Consider the following 25,490-nt stretch of genomic DNA (forward strand, 5'->3'; position numbering starts at 1 on the left):
ATGCTGAAGAATATATATTTAAAGCTGTATTCCCGGATACTGAACATGTGACTGAGATTTTCTACTCCTTATGAATACTGAACAGAATCCCAAGACAGAGAAGAGATACCAACTGAGTCAGTCGGCTGAAAAGCTTCAACCAAGCACAGCTGATAGACAAACACATCTAAATGTCACAGACCCACAGTTGGAAATTGTGCACGAGACATAGGGAAACATGATCATAAACCTAGCAGGAACATCCTCTTGCAAATACTGTACTCTAGTCACTGCCGGCATGCAAATCTCTTAATAGATCTTCAACTAAAGACTATGTGTGTTAAAAGAGTATATAAGTATTTAAATAAAAATGTATGCCGAAACTGCCTGCGGTGCATCTTTATGAAACGGGGGCTACTCTGCATACCCCATAGTGCTCAACCCTCTAGCCCTAGTGAGAGATATAGTTGCCAAATTGAGCCTGCTGTGTGTATTTTATAGGATATTTGTGCAGAGCCTGTAGCCCCACCTACATGGGAGGAGCACCAATCTAGCTCGGTGAGGGACAATCAAATGACAACCACTAAAGATGTAAAATAGGCAAAATTGTGGGCCGTTCTTACCTTGAGTAGCCCCATATGTATCAGGAGACTGGTGATGAAGAGATGAGGCTGGAAGGTGGTGCCGTGAAAGGCTTTTGACATCAAAGCATCTGCAATGAGAGGTTTAGAAGCAAAGTGGCTTAAGATTTGATCATTTGGGGTAGAAGAGATAGTTAAGCTCATAACTTTGAGTTCAGAATGAAGAATGGTAATATACCAACGGGCCAGTTGAAGAGACGGACATATGAAATTGGGTGCAAGCCCAACAGACTGGTGATGCCGGAGGAAAAATGGGGTACTAACAAAGTTGCATGTTTTGCAACGAGCAACCAAGATGTGAATCCCAGTTTCCTCACTTGGCCAACTGGTGTGATGATGGGTTAATCTATTTCTCACTGTACTGTGAAAAAAATTGGTATTTAAGGACTGGGCTTAAAAAATTGACATTTAAACAACTTTAGAGCTAGATTAAAAATTAATTCATTCCAGATTGCGGCTTCCATTGATGGCACCGAGCAGAATCTCACACTGTCAGATGCAAAACCTAAACTTTCCCATTAAATGGCTATAATGCTGCAGCGCTTAGACCAGGAAAGTATTAATTGCCTGCTAGTGTTGAGTTGATGTGGATGAAAGCAACGGCAAATAACAGCAACAGTCCCTTCGAAATTAATGAATAGAAATCTCATGATATTGGATGTCAGGTGACAGAGGTTCATTTATTTATTGCTTTTAGCGTCTTGAATTTAGGCATCTGTACCTGCAATAGTGGCTATACATATCACACATATTCAGGGCTATTTCAGTTCTGCAACACTAGGCTTCTACAGTTTTCCATCATTCTGTCTTTGTTAGATAGCTTTGCCACCCCAATCCATCTCCTCAACATCCGATGAGTCAAACACTTCTTATGTAAGAGAGAAAATGTAAACATTCCTACATAGAAAATCTATTTGAATACAATAAAAAATGAGCAAGCATACCGTAAAGAAAAAATCAGATCTTAAACATCTAAAAAAAAACTGCCAGTTTTTTTGATCACTCAAGACATCAAAGAGAAGACGACATTGGCTATTAACAAACCCAATGGATGCAAGGCAAACCATGAAACTCAGCGTCTCACCTATTGCAACATACCTCATATATGTAAACGAAACTGATCTTGAAACCCTACAAGAGATACACAACCACATCCCTGTACTTCAAGTTGAAATCAGAAAGGCAGAATTAAATCTCCACAAACTGGCATTTTTAGGTAAAATAAAATAAACAAATGAAATGGCAAAAAACACACTTTCCCAGATAACTAGAAAAATTCAATGATTGAAATCACTCTCAACAATGTCATTATCAATTTCCCAAAATCCAAGAAAATGATCTGGGGGCATATCGTTCCATGCAACTTTCTTTTGATGTTTCTTGTTGCACAATGTTGACACTGGCAACAGTGCTATGTAAAAACAGAAGGCATCACCAAAGAATACTGTTTGACCCAGCAAACCTCACAGAGCAAAAAGGGGGAAGGTTGTGACCAAAGCATGGATTTCCTGGACAACTCATTCTCCACCATCAAACTGCTGGGATGCAGATCAAAAGCACATAGAACATGGGCACAGCCAGGACATATCCACGTTACCTGCAGTTTCATACACAGCCGATTTCACAGCACTGTCGTCCTTGAAGACAGACGCGATCTGGATAAAAGCCTGCACCACTTTCTCTGTATTGGTCACATCGGTCTGGAAGACACCAGCAAGGTGGGACATAAGAACATGTCAAAGGGAGCAGCGAGTAATACAGAAGGGACAGCCGGGTGAGACAAATAAGAGCAGAAAGCTCAAACACAGGAATAGATGGGAGATGAAGACTGGAAGGAGCAGTAAGGGCCACATATAGAAGTTCTGCACGGACATTGGTGGAGGAAGAAACATGTACCCGTGGTTATTGTTCGCTAGCACTTAATCTCTCAGATTCATATGCTTGAATTATTCCCCGATGTCAGGTTAGGAATTTTCAGTAATCATTAAGACAGCAGTGTATATAAACCCTCAAATAGTGCTGAAAAAAAGCAGTAGACTGTATAGCTAAATGAGGTGGAGAGAGAGACAGCTGCACTCTCTCCCAAAGGGTCAACTGGACCTTTTTCCTAACAATGTAACAACTGGAGCCTCAGGAGCGACTGTAGGACTTCATCAACAATGGATTTCAGCAACACAAAAGAGAACCCACATACAGTTTAGAAAATTCACTAGTTTGGCTTCTATCATATATTTTCAAGGTATTGGGGGTATAAGGGATCAAATGATTGACTGGTATGACACAAGCTGATTGTTTTTAGACAGTCCCTTAAAAATCCCAGAGGTGGAAAATCTCCGATACAAAATGGTGAAAAATCTAACTAATGGCAGGCAAAAAATACATCTAGTAGAATGTCCTACAGAACATAACGTAAAGCACAACCTATAAAAAAATGACAGAGCAAAATAATAAAATATTTATGGATTTCTTTGACGAACATGTCTATGAAATAGTGGGTCAAGAAAAAGGCAATAAAAGTTGCAAACTGTACACTTTAGAATTGTGCTCCTTAAAGGGAGAGTTAGAAGACCTGCCATGGCATGGCAGAAATATTCACCTGTTAAGAACCCGAGTGCTTCAAAAGCAAATTAAAGAACATATGCTAAAAGACAATCCCAAAATGTGCTCTGATCATGAAAAATTCAAAATGAAAGCAGTTCTGCAAGAGAACTAGAACACAAACAAATAAGAATAACTGTCTAAGAGGTTAACACACAGTCAAAAACGCACAATGTGTTTGAGAATATTTTATACACTCGATCACAGATGACACTGAAACAGATGATCACAGAACAAGTCAGGTTTACATTTAAATAGCACTATATAAATGAAATTAACACTGTAGTGCATGTCCTTAATTTTACAACATGCCCCGGTAACACTTGGCGCTCTAGTGTTCTAAAGTCATGTTGGCAAATGTTTGCAGACTTTTTAAAACAATTATTCAAAACTGGTGTCTACCATCAGGATTAAAAAGATTATGGATATCTCTCCAAAAGAACACAGGGCCTGATTTAGATCTAGGCGGATGGGTTACTCCATCACAACGGTGATGGACAGCCCTTGCGCCGAAATATAAATTAATTAAATCCTATTAGACCTCATTTCGTCCGATGGAGTTCTCCCTTGGGAGGTTCTAAGATCAAAAATAGGCGACTCCTTTTCTAGATTCAAATATTTGCAATTGTGTTCCTGGTTTTTAGCAGAGAAGGAGTTTATAGGTGGAAATTGGGAGATTGAGACCATACTTCAGAATGTAAACTTAAGAAAAAAGGAGGTCGGATTCTGGTATAGGAGCCTATTAGACGCTGAGGATGAAGAGTTATCCCCTTCTCATCTGGTATGGAGTTCCACTATAGTGGGAGATGCATCAGCCGGCTTATATGCTCATTATCTCCAAATCCTATATAAGTTTGTTAAATCAGCATCTCTTAAAAAAACCTATTTCTACGTGATTAATAGGCTATATTATACGCCTAAGAAAATTGCAAAATTTGATTCTTGTCCATCTCCTAGGTGTCCCAGATGTGACTTGGTTGAGGCCGACGATATGCATATCTTTTATGACTGCACACATGTGAGAGACTTTTGGCATAATCTGGAATGTGCTATGGAAGGCGTTTTTAAACTTAAGCTGCATATTAACTTAGTTCGAGTAATCTTTGGATTGGATAAGGATCTTAGAAGGCAGCTCTCTACGATGCAGGTGGGGTTATTCTTTAGCTTGATTTTGATTGCTCGCAGAGAGATTTGTAAGCTGTGGAAGGACCCCAGACCTCCGTTTTATGAGAACTGGTTGTGTGAAGCACTGGGCACAGCAAGATTGGATCAGGGCATGTTGGTCAATGAGGATAATAACATCTGGTCACCATTGATTCTTTGGGGCAAGGAAATGAGGCTGGTTTAAGGCCTCATAGGTCCTATGATTACACCAAGCCTCGTACAAAAGAAGCTGGCCTGGTCGGCATAATGCATAGGCAATAACATAAGCCCAGGGCGCCCAGGTCGAAATGGGGTTTTATTGTTAATTTAGCTGATGCAAATGGTGAAATGAGGACAAAAAAAAAAAAATCCTATGAGATTTATACTTCAGCGGACAGGATATTTGTCACAGTTGTGAGGGAGAAACCCGTTCGCCAAGCTCTAAATCAAGCCCAACATCTGGTGTGGATCCACAGGATCCCAAAACTTACAGTCCTGTCTTCAATATAGCTCTATTCTTGAAGGTTTTGGAGAAGACGCCATAATTCAACTCCAAGCATACTTGGTACAGCATCAAAGGATGAGCGATTGGCAGTCAGGCTTCAAGCAAAATCGAAGGGAGGAAATGGCACTCGTGGATGTGCAGAACATATGCCCTTCTTAAGCTATTAGATCTGTATGTAGCCTTTGCCTCAATTTATAAATGCAATGTTTGCATGAGTTTGCTGGGGGGTGTCAAGGTACCTAGGAAATGAATGGCATCTATTTTTGGGGATCCGTAGATTCAAGTAAAAATGGGTCAGAGGTTTCTCCAACATATCAAGGGACTATGTGTCTTACAGGGGTTCACGCCTTTCACAACTATTAATTAACGTTTATATACAACCGGTGCAAGAAATATGCTGAAAAATAAGTGTATCATTTCACAACTGCCCTGAAGATGCTCACACTGTTATGCCACTCTCACAAAGGGAACAAAGAGACCAAGCCAAGGTTAATGCAGTCTTCAATCTCATTCAGTGCTGGACTAAAGAAAAGAGGCAAATACTCAAAGAGAACAGAATTTTTTTTATCACAGGGTCAGACCACACTCAAAGGCAAAACAGAGAGACTCATTCCAAATTTACAAGTAACGGCACTCAGATTCCAGTTAAAGAAAACGTTGAATCTCTGTAGATGTTCTTCAATGTGTACATGTAAATGAACAGCATAAGGAACACAATTGTGACAGCATCAAAGACCCACCTAAAATTACTTCAGACATTTTGTGCTTACTTGGGCAAACAGGAGACCACAAGGGTAGTTCGTACTATTCTATGACTGAAGAGGGATTACTGAAATGTTACTATGATTCTCAGAACGGCAAAAAAGAACATGGTTCCAGTTATCAAAAAACACTACATTGAGTGCAGCTTCTAAAAGTGCTCCTCAGGACCATTTGTCTGGAGTGAGGCATGTGTTACACTGACTACGAATCCAGTGGAGGTCTTTGGATACATGGAAATTTCGCACAGTTTTAGAAAAATGATATATTACTACAGCACTCATGTAGAACCTTGTGCTCAAGCGGGAAACCTTTACTCAGCCCCCCCTTACCAGGAACAAAGGAATGCCTGGATAAACCCCCTAACAACATGCAGTCGGAGTGGGTGGGTATGTTTAAGAGTCTTTTAAAGGAAGAAGCACCTTGACCCTTCCATGCAAAAGCTTACGATTGGCACTACTTGCGGCATTGGAAATAAAACTGTTCTTGCTGTTAGTAACCATAGTCGCACTTAAGTGAACTGGATGAGAATTGGTAGCTGCTCCTTAGTGCAAGTGATAGTCGCATACAGGAGTATTTATGATGTCTCTGAATAATGTATTGTACTTAAACCAGGGAGGAGAGCCCTCCACCAAGGTTAGAAGGGTAAAGATGTATGTCGGGTGTGGATACGTCCTCCCGAACCAAATCAACAACTACTAAAGGTATCCCACCCAATGTGTTCGGGGCTCAGCGCTAAACTCTTGTGGCATCACCCGCTCAGCGCGGGAAAGGAAGCAATTCATTTTTGTTTAGTAACCCTCACACACCCTAGTGGTGTCATGCTTCATCATCGTGTTCACCCTGACTCTTAAAGGTCAGGGTGGGCTTGACCATATTCCAGGTAGCACTTTGGAGAGATAGGCCAGGGGGTCTAAAAATGTAAAATCCTCCTCCGTCTCCAGGCATCCCTTTATTAGCTTAGGCGTAGGGCATATTAAAAATATGTATACATAAGGGGTTTTCAGGAAGTGATGGTCCTATGACCCTAGTGTCTTTGCTTAATGTCTTGCCAACATGTTTCAGCCCTTCAGAATGACCTCTTGAGTCCTGGGCTTTCTTCAGGGCAAATGGAAGTTCCCTCCCTTGTTTTATAAATAGGTATTACCTAATTTTTATTTTGATGGCGCAAAAAGCTGCATCCACAACATTGTTAAGGAAGGTATACTTATCTTCCTTCCGGTTTTCCATATGTCTTATATCTGCCTGTAAGAGAAAATGAGAGGACACCAAGACATTTATGCATTACAATTCGTATTTTTCACCAGTGTAAATCCAAGCTACTGGGTGCTGTCATGTGTTCTCATTCCAAGCATTCGCTGTGGTCTGTTTTCAACCAAGGTGAGCTAATTATGGACAGTGTCGTCCAACTTGCTCGCATTTTGCGGTGTGCATAGGTAACTGCACTACTATTAACAGTCCATGAACATCAATCCATGCAGAAATCCACGTTTAAAAAATATAAAATGATCACATCGTCAATCCACATACTTGCACATCACCTTCCTACTACAATTCACCCTTATAAGCATTGTTTCTCCTTACGCATGTATCTTACCCAATTGTGGTGGATAGCATGTATCTCAAGGGGAGCGGTAGTAGGGGGAGCCTTTTAGTCACACTCTGCATCGTTGTTAATGTATAGTAGCGTGGGAGAAAGAGAGATAAAACTGGCCAGTTTAGTTTCGTGTTTGCCCAGCGCTAGCATTGTTGCAAGGCGGCCTCACTCTTTCTGGTAGAAATCCCCCGGTCCCCACTTACTTCCTCAAAGGTCCTTCCCAGATTCAACCTACTTGGGTCCGCATCTCCCGGCTTTCGCAGTTTGTGTGAACTGGAAGCGTGGTCTGTTTGGTTGAAAACAGACCACCGCGAATGCTTGGAATGAGAGCACATGACAGCACCCAGTAGCTTGGATTTACATGGGTGAAAAATACGATTTGTAATGTATTAATGTCTTGGTGTCCTCTCATTTTCTCTTACAGGCGAATACAAGACATAAGGAAAACTGGAAGGAACTTAAGTATACCTTCCTTAATGTTGTGAATGCAGCTTTCTGTGCCCTCAAAATAAAAATTAGGTAATACCTATTTATAAAACCAGGGAGGGAACTTCTATTTGCTCTGAAGAAAGCCCAGGACCCAAGAGGCCATTCTGAAGGGCTGAAACATGTTGGCAAGACATTAAGCAAAGACACTAGGGTCATAGGACCATCACTTCCTGAAAACCCCTTGTGTGTATATATTTTTAATATCCCCTAGGACTCGGCTAATTAATAAAGGGATACCTGGAGACGGAGGAGGATTTAAAATCTTTAGACCCCCCCCTGCCTATGTCTCCAAAGTGCTCCCTGGAATATGGTCGAGCCCACCCTGACCTTTAGGAGTCAGGGTGAATCCGATGATGAAACAAAACACAACTAGGGTGTGTGAGGGTTACTAAACAAAAAGGAGTTGCTTCCTTTCCCACGCTGAGCAGGTGACGCCACAAAAGTTTAGCGCTGAGCTCCAAACACATTGGGTGGGATACCTTAAGTAGTTGCCGTCTCTGAATAATGCCCATAAATAAAGCAGTCAGTTTTCACAACTTGCAGGTTGTCGCTTACATGCTTAATGAAGATGTGTTCACCCACAACTGAAAAGTCGAAGGTTCAAGACTGTACCTTATGTCTAAAAGAAGTGATTCCTAGTCTGCCATATTGCCACAAAACTCCTCCAGTAGACATTTGGTGACGGGCAGTGTTAGAAACATCTAGCGAAGTATCAATCAGAGACTAAGAAATTAGTTACTTAAACTCTGGTACTCCAACATTGATATCTTTTATATTTTCACGTGCTTGAATCATTCCCTGTAGTCAGGCTGTGAATCCCTGGTATATTAAAATAGCAGTATACAGTGTAAAATATGCAGCATACAGTATATATTGTAAAATGGCGAAATACCTGAAAAACAGATTTAGTAGCACATCCACCTCATTTGAAAGAACCCAAACTTCAGACAATGAGGTAGAAGCTTAAGCTCTCCTACTCACCCTAGAGACATCATAGCTCAGATTTCAAACCACAAGTGTGAGAACAAATACGCTGAGCCTCTGACCGGGGAGGAGGGAGGGTCACAAGTGAATATATAAAAGATACCAATGTTGGCGAACTGGAGTTACAGGTAAGTAACTAATTTCTACTCCAACATTTGATTTTTTATATGTGTGCATGCTTAAATCAGAATAGCAAGCAGTATATGTTATGAAATACAACAGAGAGGGAAGCAGGCTCACCTTTAATTAAACGGGCTTCTCAGGACTGCCAGTCCAACTCCACTTCTGCATTCACGTCTAGGCAGTAATGCTTCGTGAATGCATGCCTGCGCCTCCAAGAGGCTAAACAACAGATGTCTTTCAAAGGCATCCCAGCATAGTGCTGCAGTTGAAGCCATGCCCCTGGTGGAAAGCGTCCTCACTCTTCCCTGGAGAGGTTGCATGGCTTTGGCATGACAGAAAGCAATACAGGCTGACAGCCAAAGATCTATGCCCTGTTTGGACAGGGCTGGACAATTTCGAGGTTGACTAAATGATACAATTAGCTGGTGTGATACGCGCATGTCCTTTGTTTTGTCTATATAGAATTCGAGACATCCAAGCAAGTCTAGAAAATATAATAATATGTCTGCTGTTGACGATGTATTGGGAAAGAAGGATCTAAGACTGAAAGGCTCATTCAAATGGAAGTAAGTAGGCACCTTAGGAATAAATTTAGGATTGCTTCCGAGTATCACTTTGTTCTTAGTGAATTGGAGAAAAGGTTCTCTGATGGTAAATACCAGATTCTCTCCCACTTTCCTAGCAGATGTCAGAGCCAGGAGCAGTGCTGTTTTCCATGACACAAATTTTAAGTCTGCTCTATGTACAGGCTCAAAAGGAGGTAACATAAGCTGGCCGGTGACTGTATTAAGCTCCCATGGAACCGGAGATGTCGAAGAGGTGGAAACCCTCTGAAGAGCCCTTTCATAAACAGTTTAATGATATTTGAGAAAACAGAGAAGACATCGAGGTCAGTTCTTCTAAATCTCGAACATTCTGCCAGATGGACCCTGACTAAAAAATAATGGAGACCACTTTTGGCCACACTTAAATGTGGAAGAAAATGTGGAAGGATCTGAGAAGACTTTATTTGAATGTGGATGATGACCATTATTCCAGCATCAGACACAGAACCACTTCCATTTAGCAGTATAAGCCTTACTGGTCGCTGGAGCTCGAGCCTATGACAGAATCTATGTACACTCTTGCGATAGATCCAAATGGTCAAATTCTAGATGGTCAGGTATCATGCTGTCAAGTTCAGCGACTTGCGGATTGTGGGGAAGAATCTTTCCCTCATGCCTGGACAATATCCTCGGATGCATTATCAAAGGAATGCCTGGACGTGCTGCCAACTGTTGCAGCTCGCTTTACCAGAACTGGCGAGGTAATACTGGAGCAATGAGGATCAGAGTGCATTGGTCTTTCTTTGCTTTCTTCAACACCCTGTCGATCTGGGAAAAATTAGGAAATGCATAAGCAAATATCTTGGACCAAACAAAGCAAACACAAGGAGATGATGGACGGAGCACTGAAACTTTTCAGACACTCACCCCTAGTCACAGATCTGGGTTGAATCCATCATCAAATCAAACCAGGTCTTCCCTGAAAGGGAAACAAGCATGCTGGGACCAGTTTCTGGCCACTTTGCCACTGGATTCAAGATAGCCTGGCTGATTAAGGGTGTTACCCAGAAACCGGTCCCAGGATGCTTGTATCCAGTTCAGGGCTGACCTGGCTTGGCAGTTCGTGCTGGACTGTTCCCATGAGGCACAGGGTCAAGACTGATTTGTATATGGCTGGGTCTGAACTGAGGTGGCGAAGTGAGCTAAAGAATGATGATGGATTCAACCGAGATCTTTGACTGGGGGTGAGTGTCAAAAAAGTTTCAGCGCTCCATCCATCATCTCCTTATGTTTGCAAATATCTTGGACAAACTGATCCAAAAAGCATTGCCATCATTCCTGAGTGCCAAAGCAGCTTGGGACGCACGGGCATTTCCTGTTGTTCAGAGTGGCAAATAGATCGATTTTGGGGCGACCCCATTGATAGAAATGTAATCTACCTGTTTCTGTTCTAGTTCCTACTCGAAACAAACCGGCATTTGCCAGGCAGAGTGCATCCGCCTGATCGGTCTGGCAGATGTTCCAAAGCAATGCCTATCCTGTGAGAAATGGCCCAGTTCCACAGCAGCCCAGCCTCTTCTGAAACTATTTTGGACCGTGCTCCTCCTTGCTTGGCTATGTAGAACATAGATGTTGAGTGGTTTGTTCTGACTAGGACCGGTTGACCTGCCAATATGGGGATGAAAGCTTGAAAACTTAGTCTTTTGGCACAGAGTTCCAACACATTGAATTGGAAGTTCTTTTCTGCATTTGGCCAGAGGCCTCTGGTTGAAAACTCTGGCGGGTGGGCTCCCCATCCATCCATGGACGCAGCTGTGGTGAGTAATAACGTCTGTTATCCGCAGAAAAAACCTTCAGTTCGGTTTGCTGGAATCCTCCACCACATTAGTTTGCTTCAAGCACCTTGTGACACAGACCATATCTTCCCATGAGCCTTCTACCTGTTTCCATTGCAAATCCAGCTCTTGTTGAACATGTCTAAGCCTGAAAAAAGAATCAGGCCTCTACAGAATGCCATCATACCTACAAGAGATTTGTATTGCCTCACTGTCATTGTTTTCCTTCAATGGTATTTGCCATAGTCTGTAACTTTCTCATTCTTTCTGTCGATGGAATGGCTTTACCCAACTAAATGTCGAGTAGTGCTCCCAGAAATTGGATCTATGTTTGGGGTTCCATCAATGATTTCTCCATGTTCAAAGTGAGACCTACACTCCGGAAGAGACTGATGCAAGTATTCCTGGAAGCTTTTCTTCTTTCCTTGGATGGTGCTTTGACTAACCAGCCGTCCAATTATGGGAACACCTGGTGGCCTCTGTTAAGAAAAGTGGCAACTGGAGCAAGACATTTGGTGAGTATTCTAGGTGTCTATTTAAGTCCAAAACAGAGCACCTTGAACTGGTAGTGCTGATCAGCTACTGAGAATAGGAGGTACTTTGAGTTTTTGATGAATGGGTATGTGGAAGTATGCATCCTGAAAGGCAAGGGAGGTAAAAAAAAATCCCCTTCCAGGATCATCAGGAGGACTTCTTGCAAAGCAAGCACCCAAAATGACTATCTTTAGAAACTTGTTGAGCTCTCTCAGGTCAAGCACTGGTCTCCGTTGACCTGTCTTTAAAAAAAAAAAAAAATGTATTAGGAAGAACCTGGAATAAAAACCTTGATTCCTTCGTGATTTGAGGACAATCTCTATGGCTCCTTTCAAGAGAAGTATGAGAATTTCCATTTGCAGCTCCTTCAAATGAAAATAATGCTTGATCTTTGATGAACAAACTAGGGGTCTCAACTCTCAACTTCTGAGGACCAGACAGAAAAGGTGGTACGAGATGAAAGTCAAGCTCTTTTCTGGTTGTCAGTGGTTCGTGCTTGTGGGGAACCGCTCTTCCTTCCTTCCTGAAGACCTCCTGTAAGTCAGCCTTTCGTGTCGATTGAAGGAGTATCCTTGTTCACATACAGACTGTCTTTGAAGAGACAAGGTCATCCCTGACTTCCATAAAGGTTGAATCCTGCTCTGAAATTTTGTGATCTTTTTGAGCCATGAAAAGTAGACACCCTAAAAGTGTGATACTGCAACAGTTCTAACGCCTTTGTTGTGTCAGTTTGAAGGCCTTGCAAAGCTTCATCAACATGTTTATCAAAAATGGTTAGCCCATTACAAGGGATGTCTAAGATTTTAGATTTGACAGCAGTAAGGAAGGCTGTGGATATTAAATCAGCATTGTTTCCTTAGTACAGTACCTTCTGTCAACTTGCGAAAACCTGTATCGGAAAAATCCATGGAAGAAGAAATTAGTCCTCCTTCCTCTAGGATAGCTCTTGTCATTTCCCTCTAATCCTCAGGAATGCGTTTCTGTAATGGAGCAAGATCATAACGATCTAGAATCACCAGGGCATTGACCATCTTAATCGCTACCATAGAGTAAATTCTCTGGCCAGATTGTCAATATGTTTGGGGTAAATGGCGTTTTGGTTCTTCTTTGAGGTGCTGAGGCAATTACTGAATCTGTTCTAATATGACCCTTGAGGCAAGCTGGAGTGAATCGGTGGCCTTGTATTTTTTCTCCAGATGAGTTATCACAGCTGGAACAGTAGCAGGTGTTTCATTAATTTCAGACATAATCAAGAATGGGTATTGACTTAACATATTTCCGAGGTTGCTCAAAGAAATCATGCTTGAACTAAAGAGGTCATTGGTAGATGAATTTCTTTGCCACTCTGTCAATCAATTAATGAAATTTAGAGATAGCATCTGTAGCATCCTGTGGAATAGAACCGTCATTTCCACTTGCGACAATGAATTCTCAGCATTATCATCTCTTCCAACACCGTCTGGTAGTAGCTCTCCATCTCCTTCTATATCAGAATATGCAGAACTATTAGAGTAAACATCATCCACCTTCTTCATGGACTGATCCCCTAGACGTTGGAGGAGGAAGTAGCGGTGATGGCTGCCTAGGAGGATAAACTGGTTAAGGAGCAGGTTGAGGTGGAGGATGGGTGTAGTAGTTAACCCCATGTTAGGATTATTAGTTAGTTGCTGCAGTAATAATCTATTTAAAGTATCCGTCATCTTTTGCAAAGTTGATAAGAAGGCCAATGGCACTTAGAATCACATCTGGTTGTCTATAATATTTAGGTGGTTTCTGCCTTAAATCAATGCAAGTACTTCCAGACTTGTATTCCTGTTGATACACATTTACTGTTGGAATCTTCATCGTCCATTTATTCCTCTCCAAATTCTGGGTCATATCTCACATCTCATTGTGTTGGGCTGTAATGGGTCAGTGCAGCATAATCACCAGTCTCTTCTCCTTGATCTGACAGCAATAATTGTACTGGAGGTAAATCAGACACCCTCAAAGGTGAAAAAACATTTCCTACCATGTCTTTTATTGGCTGCGTGTCTCTCTACGGCGATGCCAGACAGTGACTCCATCGTCGACGGTATGGTAAGCGTCCGACAGTTTAGTCTTCGTTGTTGACGGTATCGAAGGTATGATGGTCGACATCGACTGAATGTTCTACGATGGTGTCATCTACGATGGAGTTGGCATCATATACTGTCTTGACGGCAACGCTTCCTTTGAATTCTTCTTCCTCTTTATTACAGGTGAATCTTAGTAAAACGCTCAGAGAGGAGATGACAGCAAGCACTGTACCAAATAAGTAATATTCAGGAAACAGTAAAAGTCTCCTCTGGTGCGCTACTTTCATGGAAGTGCGTGGAGGGGCACTTCTCATAGAATCTTTCCCTGAAGAGGGGGCAGCTCCTTCGAAAATTCTCATGAGAAATAATGCCAGCCTCCTTTCTTGGTCCTGAAGAGTTTTAGTTGAGCAAGAATTACAAATCTTACATTCTGCTAACTTATGTTAAGGAGAAAGACAATAAATACTCTTAAAATGCGGGTCATCAGTGTTTGTCCTACAGGTTTTACAGGTTTAAAGAAGCTCTATTTTTAGGGAGTGTCTGCTATGACAAAAACATGAATTTCCTGAGCTCAAGCACCCATTTTCAAAAGGAGAAAAAAATAACACCTTCTGCAGAAGGCGAAAAGAAGCTGTAAAATTCAGGAAAAGGAAAAATTTGAGGAAAAAATTGCCATGCATTCTCCATATGTGCTGTAGAAAATCGGAACAGTAGAGAATCTAGAACAGGTTCAAGCTTGTTGTTCCTCCATCTCAGTGGTCAGAGGTTGGATCTTAAAACTAATAAGAAAGACCCTACAAAGTCAACCGCAGTTTCAGTGTTGTTTGAGTGTAAAAGTACAGTGCAATGAAAACATTAGCAAGTGTTCCAGGGTGATGGTTTCACCAACGTGCAACACTAACACAATTTTGAGCAGGAAGGATGCTCTCGTCCGCAGAACCAGTTTGTCTGGGAAGTTGGTATTGTAAGGTGGGATAACAGAGTCTGAAGCTCACTTACTCGCTGCACTGATGTGATGTGCTGGCGACAAGGATTAGTTTCTTGAGAGTGAGAAGCCGCAAAGGACAGCTGTGAAGAAGCTCAAAGAGAGTACACATGAAATATGTGAGGGCCAAGTTCAGGTCCCACTGAGGCATGACAAAAAGTTGGAGGAAACAAATGTTGTAGACCTTCCAAAAACACGAATCACAACCAGTGGTTTAAATAATGAGGGCTGGCTGGCAACCATAAAAAGGCCAAAAGACTGTACCCAAAGCCAAGTCTTGCAATGCGACAGACAAAAAAAATAGAACAGATACCTTGGCCTGGAGTGGGTTAATCAGCCATGTGCGCACCAAACGACAAATGTGTCCCAGCGACATGTGTATGTATTATTTGTCAAGGGACGGCAGGCTGCCAAGATGACATTACACACCTACGGCATAAGGTCGCTTCTCAATCTACATGCATGAAGAACAAGTTACTTACCTTCGGTAATGCCTTATCTAGTAGAGACTCTCTAGTCGCAAATTCCTTGCCGTAGAATTATCCCCAGGAGTCAGACTGGATCCCGAAATTTTCGAGCAGTCACCCTGCACGTCAGTGGGTGGCATCGTTCAGCTCCAGGTTGGCAGAGTCCACTCCGAAAGTGATATACCCTGTACCTATATAGGAACCACCTCAGCGCACTGACAACAAGGCTTTCCATGCCAGGAGTGCAGAGCCACGATGAACCGCTTGTGTGAATTTCTAGGGCCCTTTTCAAGGGGAAACTGTCATCCTTCAATCAGGACCAGAAAGACTTACAGGACTGAACAGGCCAAATGCCCGTCCCGAAGGACCAGACAGTAGTGGTTAGTAAACGTGTGCAAGGAAGTCCACGTTGCAATATGACAGATGCCCAGGACTGGATCTTCTCAAACTAACGCAGTGGCTGGCGCTTTAGTTCTGGTGGATTGAGCGCGCAAGCAGGCAGGTGGTTGCTTCTTGACTAATGCGTAGCAGATCATTATCCATTGATGTTTTGTTTTTGCACAGCCTTTCTTATCTTAGCCCCTATTGTATCCTGCCAAGAGTTTATCATCCACCCTTAATTCTTTTGTGCATTGAAGGTAGAATGACAACACGCTTTTGGGGTCCAGATGGTGGACTCTCTCCTTAGAAGGATGGATGGGGCACAAAATGTAGGCAGGGTGATAGTCTGGCCTAAGCGAAAATTCGGAAGGAAGCATGCATGCATGCAGTAACAGAACCAGTTTGTCAGGGTCGATGGTAGTATATGGAGAATGCACCGAGAGTGCCTGCAACACGCTGGCCCTCCTGGCTGATGCAATGGTCACTAAATACACAGTCTGATGGTAAATAATTGAAGAGGTCAGTTGTGCATTGGCTCAAAGGCAAGTGAGGACCAGACTCAAATCCCACTGGGGCATGATAAATTGCCTGGGGGGGTAACATGTTACAAAGCTCTGAGAAATCTCGTCACAACAGGAGACTTAATTAAAGAAAGGTTGGTCCAGCAACTGCAAAAATGGCCCATAACTCTGCCCAGAGTAGAGCTCTGCTGTGCCAAAGAAAGAACAAATAATAAGACTTGAAAAAGAGGTACAGAGAGGGGAATCGATGCTTCTGGATACACACCATGCCAGAAATTTGTCCAAGCAGCAAGCTTATACAGTCTTGGTGGTGGGATGCCTGACTGTCAAAATTACATCACACACTCATTCTCCTCGCATGAAGGCAGAGTGTGTGCAGGCTCAGTTGCAGTACCCTCCCCTGTTGCCGCAACAGAAGAGCCTCCCGTACAGGCGCTTGATTGGAGGAACAATGCTCATGCTTAACAGCTCCTGATATAAGACTCACCATGCCCAATCCCAAGCCACAAAAATAGTTTGGGCCCACTCGTTCCTGATCTTCTTGAGAACTCTGGGCAGGAGTGGTATTGGCAAAAAGGTATATAGGAGGCCGGAACTCCACTCAAGGAACTTTGGTAACAATGTACCTGTAAGAAACATAGGTTAGTTATAGATTCCTTACCTTAGAATTACCCCCAGGCGTCAGACTGGATCCGGAAAGTTTTTTCGTCAGCAGTACCTCTGCGCATCGGAAGGTGGCGTCGGTCGGCTCCACGTACGACGTTGGCGTCGTGGTCCCCGGGATGCCGTCGCGGTGGCTACTTAGACGCCGCCCTCGCGTGCTGACGTCAGTTCTGTACACAACTTTTCGTGCCAGAAATGCAGAGCCATGCCAGACACTGACCACTGGTGCACAAAACTAGGGCCCTGAAAGGATGTACTTAACCCTAGAAATCAGTTCGCAGAGCGGGGAGGATGGGTGGGACGGTAAGAAATCTATAACTAACCTATGTTTCTTACAGATATATTGTTACCGAAGGGAAGTAACTTGTTCATCTGAAAAACAGTTATAGATTCCTTACCTTAGAACAGATACCCCCAGCAATACCAACCCAGGAGGTGGGTCTGCGAACCAAGATCAAACCAGAATGTCCTGGAGAACAGAACGGCCAAAGAAGCCGTCTCTCCGGACTTGTCTGTCGAGGCAATAGTGTTTCAAAAATGTGTGCAACGATGCCCACGTAGCTGCCTGGCTGATGTCATTCAGAGGAACTCCTCGACCCAAAGCAGTAGTGGCTGCCGTCGCCCTGGTGGAATGGGTGCGCAGTCCCACTGGAGGCTCCTTCTTCGCCAGAGAATAGCAGGCTTTGATACACAAAACAACCCATCTGAAGATAGTCTGCTTGTGTACGGCCTGACCTTTTTTGGCGCCCAAGTAGCCAACAAAGAGCTGGTCATCCACCGAGAACTGTTTAGTGCGATCCAGATAAAAGGAAAGCGCACGTTTTGGGTCCAGACGGTGGAGCCTCTCCTCCTCTTTCGAAGGATGCGGAGGTAGAAAGAAGGTAGGCAAAGCGATGATCTGCCCAATGTGAAAGGCAGTGACAACCTTGGGAAGGAAGGATGGACAAGTCCTGAGGACCACCTTGTCCAGATAGAAAAGGAGGCTTGGATGAAAGCCTGGAGCTCTCTCACTCTTCTGGCAGATGTGATGGCCACCAGGAATGCAGTCTTAAGAGTCAAAAGCCTCAAACGACAGTTTTGAAGTGGCTCAAAGGGAGCACACATTAAATAGATCAAGAACAGATTCAAGCCCCGCTGAGGCATAACGAAGGGAATAGGAAGAAAGAGATGACTTATGCTTTTCAAGAAACTATTTAAAACCGGGGACTTGAAGAGTGAAGGCTGATCAGAAAGCCAAAGGAAAGCAGAGATAGCCGAAAGATAGCCCTCGATAGTTCCCAGAGCAGAGCCCTGCTGGGCCAAAGAGAGGAGGAACAAGAGAACCTCAGAAAGAGGGGCAGAGAGGGGATCCACAGCCTTTGCTGTGCACCATGCCACAAATTTGTTCCACCGGTAGGCTGCCAAGCTGACATCACAAACTTCAGGAGGCAAGTCAAATGACGTCAACTGCCGATGCTCAATCTCCACGCAAGGAGGTGGAGGCTGGACAGGTTCGGGTCGAGGACCGTCCCCTGCTGCTGCGACAAAAGATCCTCCTGAAGAGGCAGTCGAATCGGAGGATCAATGGCCATGTTGAGCAGCTCGGGATACCAGACTTTTAGTGCCCAATACGGAGCCACCAGAATGACTTGGGCCCGGTCGCGCCTGATCTTCAGCACTGGGGACAGAAGTGGCATAGACGGGAAGGCGTATAACAGACCGCAACTTCACTTGCAACGAAAAGCATCGCCTAGCGAGTGCCGCCTTGGAAATCCCAACATGCAGGATTGCTGACATTGCATGTTCTCTTCGGTAGCAAATAGATCTAACCAAGGCTCTCCCCACTGTCGAAAGAGACCTTGCACCACCTCAGAGTGAAGACACCATTCGTGATCCATCACGTACCTGTAGCTGAGTTAGTCTACCCTGGCGTTCAAGGAACCTGCTAGGTGTTGAACCACCAGGGATATGCCCTGATGTTCCAGCCATGTCCAGAGACGGAGAGCCTCCTGACATAGGGTCCAGGACCCCACCCCACCTTGTTTGTTGCAGTGCCACATGGCAGTGGTGTTGTCCGTGAACACCTGCAGTACTCTTCCCCGGACAGAGGGAAGGAATGCCTTGAGTGCAAGACGGATAGCCCGGAGCTACAGAAGGTTTATGTGGAGCCCGGACTCCGCCAGGGACCAGAGGCCTCTGATCTCCGCCTCTCCCATGTGGCCGCCCCATCCCAGAAGGGATGCGTCCGTCACCACCGTGTCTTCTGGTTGGGGAAGGGAGAGGGATCTGCCGTTGCCCCAATCCTGGTTCGTGAGCCACCACTGCAGTTGACGTGCAGTGCTCTCCGAGATCTGGATGCAATCGGACAGATTCCCCTGATGCTGCTCCCACTGGAACTTCAGGTCCCACTGCAGAGCCCGCATATGCCACATTGCATGATCGACCAGCAGGATGCAGAAGGCCATGAGGCCCAGCGGCCTCAGGGTCATCCTGACCGAAACCCGGGATAGAGGCTGAAAGATCGGAATCATAGCCCGAATATCCCAGAGTCGTTGTTCGGGAGGATAAACTCGAAACAGCGTTGTGTCCTGAACCGCTCCGATGAAGAGGAGCTTCTGAGAGGGAATCAGGTGTGACTTCGGCAAATTGATGGTGAACTCCAGCGAATGCAGGAGGTCGGCCGTAGTCTGGAGGTGGGAGACAACAGTCTGGGGCGAGCCCGCCTTCAACAGACAGTCGTCGAGACAGGAGAAGACTGGAACCCCTGATCTGGGCAGATGAGCTGCGCCCACCGCCATCACTTTCGTGAACTCCCAAGGGGCGCTGGCAAGGCCAAAGGGGAGCACGGTAAACTGAAAATGCTCATGGCCTACCATGAAACACAGGTAATGCCGGTGGGCCGGCAGGACGGGAATGTGAAAGTAAGCGTCCTGCAAGTCCAACACTACCAACCAGTCTCCAGGGTTGAGGGCAGACAAGACCCGAGCAAGCATCAACATCTTGAACTTCTCCTTCCGGAGGAAGCAGTTGGCGTTCCTGAGAGCCAAGATAGGACGCAGGCCCTTGTCCTTCTTGGGCACCACAAAGTAGTGGGAGTAACAACCACGACCTACTTCTAGGACAGGAACACGCTCGATGGCTGCCTTTGCCAAGAGAGCCTTAACTTCTTGCTGGAGAAGGCCCAGGTGATCCTTCGACATGCAGTGGTATTGGGGTGGCATGGCTGGAGGGTAGCCTCGAAAGGGAGGGAGTAGCCCCTTCGGACTATCTGCAAAACCCACCTGTCCGACGTGATGGTGCACCAGTGGGGGAGGTGATGGCGGACCCTGCCGCCCACTGGCGTTTGATGGGCCTGAAATGTCGGACTAGGAAGGCTTGGAGGCTGCTGCAGAGGGGGGTTTGGTGGACTGGCCCGCCCACTGGCCGCACGACGTTTGGGAAACTTGCTGTGGCCTGTGGCTCTGGGCGGGACGTAGTGGGGCATCCCTTCCGTAGCCACGAAAGGGGTGAAAAGCAGACTGCGCAGGGCTACTGACGTGGAAATCGTCCTGCCTGAGAGTCAGCGGTATCCAGCCCACAAAGGATGATAAACTTCGCCGCATCCCTCCGGGTGGCAATAGCCTGGGAGAGCACTGACCGGGCCTCCTCCGGACACTGAGGCAGCACCTACGCAACCGTGTCCCACACAGAGTGGGAATAACAGCCCAATAGACATGCAGTGTTTATCGACCGCTGTCCCAAGCTGGCGGAAGAGACAATCTTCTACCCAAGATTATCCAGCTTCTTGGATTCCCTTTCCGGTGGAGCGGTATGGAATGACCTCTTGGAAGTGGAGGGTTGGACCGCCAAGCTCTCAGGGGTGGGGTGTTGGAAGAGAAAAGTAGGGTCGACTGGAGCCGGGCGGTGGCATCAGGCAATCACCCTATCCATGGGAGCCCCAGTGTTGGACCTGGACCAGGTGACCAAAAGGACGTCAGTAAGGGCCTCATTAAATGGAGCAGGGGCTCCACAGAACTCGCTGACGGCTGAAGCACCTCTGCCAGGAGGTTAGTCCTGACCGCCACCGTAGGGAGCTCGAGGTTGAGAGCCTCGGACGCCCTACGCAACACTACTGCGTATGACGCTCCCTCCTCCGTAGCCACGGTAGGAGTAGACAACATGCCTAGGTCAGGGGAGGTGCCCAGACCACTGGCATCCCCCAGTTCCTCTCTCCAGTCCTGATCACAGTCTAGCTGGTCAGTCAGAGGGTCACCTGACCCCTCCCAGTCCTCCTCCTCATCCTCTGGGTGCCAAGTTGGCTGAAAAGGAACCGCATGAGTGAACAGGGGCAGAAAAAACCCTCTTGGCACAAGATCCGGTGTCGGGCGACGCCGGTCCGGCTCTGCGTTCACATCAGGATGGAGGCCGGGGTCGACCCTGGCCGGGGGCACGACTGACGTCGATTGCAGTAGTAAGCGGCGCCAGTGGAGGTTTTATAAGGTCAACCGGCGCCGATCTGGATCCAAGCCTGGATCCAAAGGGGGGCCTGCGGCGCCGAGGCCGGACCCGCCGGCGGATAAGGCCTAGGTCCCCCAACCGAGTTAGATGGGCCCAAAGGCACGCCGGCGGGTTGGGGCTGCCCAAACATGGCATGAGCGACGATGCTTCTTCGACTTCTTCTTGTGCTTCGACTTGGAAGACCAGTGATGATGGCAGCGCGACCGGTCCCTCGACCTCCCTCGCAACTGGTGTAGGAAGGTGGATATCTGACTATGGTTACCCCCAACTTTTTTTGCCTAGTGTCTAGCTGGTTTTTCGACTTAGTTGGCCTGAGATCCTGCCATTCAGGGTCTCAGGCTGTCTGCTCTCTCTTTAAAATGGACTCCATGTACCCTAGGTACATACCCAATTGGTAAGGGTCACCTTATTGGACCCTGTACAGTGTACCCTAGGTACCCAGGGCATAGGGGTACCCTAGGCCTCCCAGGGGCTGCAGCATGTATTATGCCACCCCTGGCCTGGCCTTCCAATCAGACACAACTGGCTGATCACTCAGCTGGGGCAAGGTCATGTAATCACACCTTGCTTAGGTGTAGTATTCCTATACCTACCTTATATATAGACACATGTGTACCTATCAGCCACTCCTATGGCAGGCCTTAACAATCCTGGAGGCAGAGTGCTTGGTAACATGTGAGATGGTGCTCTAGCATGAGCTGAGCCTGTCTGCAGCTTTCGGAACCATGTCCTTATAGCTGTTCTATGATATAGCCTACCATATACTCCTAAAGTACCTTATAATCTTAAACGGCTATGGTAACTATGGTTTGGCTTTATCAAAACATAGCGTGTAAGGTGTCTAACACTTTGGAATAATACCCCCATACCATTTCTGGCGATGAGGATATTATTCCTCCCTTCTAGAGAGAGAAGACATGTTGAAACCTACTTACCCGGTTAAAGTTAACCAGAGCCCCAGCGTCACAAAATGGATGCTGCTGCCACAGACACAAGTCTGACCGCCTGCTGCTGGGAGTCCTTCCAGCGAGGGAGGCTTGGACAATAGGTTTCCTGCCTTGGGAGGTGCGAGCACCACCCCAGACAGGACTTAGTGTATTGGGGCAGGGAGGGATGAAAGAAACTAGCCACTGCCTGGGGCACACAAGGTGCCCCATGCATAGTCCAGTTCAAACCGGCGCTGGGGCACTCCAGCCCCAGCTCTGGCGCGAAACTGGACAAAGGAAAGGGGTTGTAACCACTCCCTTTCTGGTCCCACCCATAGGAGGGACCTTGCAGGTAGCCCAGCCCACTAGCCCAGTATATCAGTAGGTAGCTGAGCCCTGCAAATTAGATTATCCTGAATCTGCAACTTGAACAGAAACTCTGGACCTTCGACATTCGACCTCAGGAAGAAGACTGAAGAAATCTCCCTTGTGGCCAAGGAGTGACCACCCTGGGCAACCAGGCACCATCCAGCGACCGCTGCTTGCTTTGCGACTGATCCTACGAGGGACGACTGAAGAGACTGACCAGCGCCGAGACTTCCAGACACCTCTGAACCAGATCCACATCTACAGCAAAGCTGAGACCCGTGGAGGCGACGAGGGACGTGGGACCGGCGACTTGGGAAAAGTGGCTAGTAACTGACTAGCGCAACTTCTGAGGCTTCCTCGAGGCTGTGCTTGGGGAATTGAGAAGCCCCCATCCCGAGCACCATCTGCAAAGAAGATCAGCTCCCCACACTTCACGTGTTCTGCGCGGGGCCCTTCTGCACCCGAGTTGTTCGACGTGTTGTCCGGTTGCTGGCCCGTTGGCTAGTGACCTCTGCGACGACGAACCTTTGATTTCACCTTGCTGGTCCGGCTCCCCCAGACTGGCACTTGCTCCTCTGTGAAAGAGAAATACTCCAGACCTTCCTGGTCTGCACCAGAAGCAAGTCCTCCATGCTGCGTGGGTTCCGCTTGCCAAGGCTTGTTGGGTCCTAACTTGACATAGACGCCGCCGACATCAATAGCCTTCGTGGGACAGCTCGCCTCTTGGTCCTGGTCGTCCTAGACGTCTCCTGGTACCCGTGGCTGCTGCGACAAGCTTCACCTCTTCACCTGCATCTGCACGACATCGCCTGGTTCCTTCCTGGCTCCTGGCTGGTGACCTAGACTCTGTCCCTTCTGCTTGCAGGTATCCTTCCTTCTTGATTCCATCCTTGGGATCCACCGGACACTCTTCACTGACTGCCTGTCAGCAACTTTCCTTCAGGCATCCATAGGAGTCAACGACGAAACCCGACGCAAGTTCACACCTATGCACCCGCAGCCCGTGGGCTAGGTAACTTGAGTACTCCGGTGCTCACAAGGGTATTGACTATCCTAGGGTCTAGTTTCCAAGTCTCGAACTCCTAGCTATTCCAGAAGTGTCCTAAAACTGTTAATTTCTAATAACTACTATTTCTATTGACTTTTACGCATTACGCGTGAGTGTTTCCACTCAGCACCTGAATCCCGTGGGCCTCCCACTTCCTAACCTTTGGTAGTATAGTGTAGCCCCAGCGATTCCCTAGGCCTAGGCCTATCCTGTGTTCGTGACAGTGGTTCTTATACCACTTACTTAGTATATGGTTTACGTGGCCCCTAGGGCCTAACTGTATTACTTACCTGTGTGACTTAATGTATGCTTAAATAAGACTGTCTTGTACTTACCTCGAATCTCATAAAGAGTGCTGAGGGTATTTTGACTAGAATAAATACATTCTATTTTTATATATATCTGTTGTGGTGTCCTTTCATTTGGTATTCAAGGGATTACAAATGGTATAACAGCTGGCTTCACATGCCATACAGAGTTTAGCCTAAGACTGCTCTTGTCCATGCTACCACTAGGATAGCTGGTCTATAAGGTTGACTTTACAACCAATCACCATAAGGGTTGTTTGGACTGATACAAGGTGTACACTAGAATTAGTGACATCATATATCAGGCCAACTTCTCACAACTGGGACCTCAAACGGCACGGAGCTGACTGCCGGCACTGAAGGAGCTTTCGGGATCCCTCCCGCAAGACCTTTGGGGCCGTGGACCGGCAGTCTGAGCACGACTTGGGGTCTTGGTCGCACTCCAGGCAAAAGAGGCACACGTGATGCGGATCCATAACTGACATCAGTCAGGTACAGGAACCGCAAGCCTTGAAGCTTGGCATCCCTACGTGCACCAGGAGTCGAAGGACTCAAAAAGACATCGACAAAAGTCGCTCAAAATGTTCAGTCAAAAAGTGACTGGAGGTACCGCTCACTCCGGATCTGCGCTGGCTGGTGTGGAAAAAGAAAGAACTGACGTCAAAGTGCGAGAGCGGCGTCTAAGTACCTACCGCAACAACATCCCGGCAACCACGACACCAACGACTGACGCGGAGCCAACCGACACCACCTCCCGACGCACAGAGTTAATGCTAACGAAAAAACTTTCCAGATCCAGTCTGACGCCTCGGGGTAATTCTAAGGTAATTAATCTATAACTAACTGTTTCTTTCAGATACTAAAAGTGTCTCAAAGCGAGAGCTTCCTTGGAAACTCCAGAGTGCAGAGCTGCGGACATTGCGTGTTCTTGGCGATGTCGAACAGATCTAACCAAGGCTTTCCCAATTCTTGAAAGAGGCCTTGCACAAACTCCGGATGGAGATGCCATTCGTGATCCGCTAGGAATCAATGGTTGAGTTTGTCTGCCCTGGCATTCAGAGAGCCGTCAGGTGATGAACCACTAGGGAGATGCCCTGGTGTTCCAGCCATGTCCAGAGATGCCAAATCTACTGAAAAAGGGTCTACAACCCCACCCAGCCCTGCTTGTTGCAGTACCACATGGCGGTGGTGTTGCCCATGTACACCTGCACTATACTTCCCTTGATAGAGGGTAGAAAGGACTTCAATGTCAATCGAATCGCCCAAAGCTCCAACAAGTTTATGTGGAGCCAGGACTCCCCCGGAGACCAGAGTCCTCTGATCTCCAGCTCCCCCAGATGCCCGAGTCCTGGAGTCCATAAAGAGCACTAGCGCCGAGTCTAAGTGATGGAAGCCATAAGAGAGCATGTTCATAAGCGATGCTTGGACATCCCCAGAATAAATATTTCTCAGTCAGGTGTGGCGCCGAAGGTCCACCAACGAAGAAATTGCCCTGCTTAGCAAGTTGGTTGTGTCCAGACCACAACGAATGGTAAACTTTGCTAGATCACTCCCAAC

At 46.2% G+C, this 25,490-nt stretch overlaps 1 protein-coding gene across 3 annotated transcripts in view; it reads right to left on the bottom strand.

The window, feature by feature from the left end:
- RANGAP1 (Ran GTPase activating protein 1) overlaps nucleotides 1-25,490 on the bottom strand; it is a 368,213-nt gene that overhangs the window by 37,989 nt on the left and 304,734 nt on the right. For all 3 annotated transcript variants that reach the window (XM_085601202.1, XM_085601203.1, XM_085601201.1), the window contains 2 exons: nucleotides 2,218-2,320; nucleotides 603-691 (listed from right to left, as the gene is read on the bottom strand). In XM_085601202.1, the coding sequence (XP_085457328.1) occupies nucleotides 603-691; nucleotides 2,218-2,320 (192 nt within the window). The remainder of the gene's footprint in view (nucleotides 1-602; nucleotides 692-2,217; nucleotides 2,321-25,490) is intronic.

This window comes from Triturus cristatus, chromosome 4_2 (genome assembly GCF_964204655.1).
Source record: "Triturus cristatus chromosome 4_2, aTriCri1.1, whole genome shotgun sequence".
NCBI classification, from domain to species: Eukaryota; Metazoa; Chordata; class Amphibia; order Caudata; family Salamandridae; genus Triturus; species Triturus cristatus.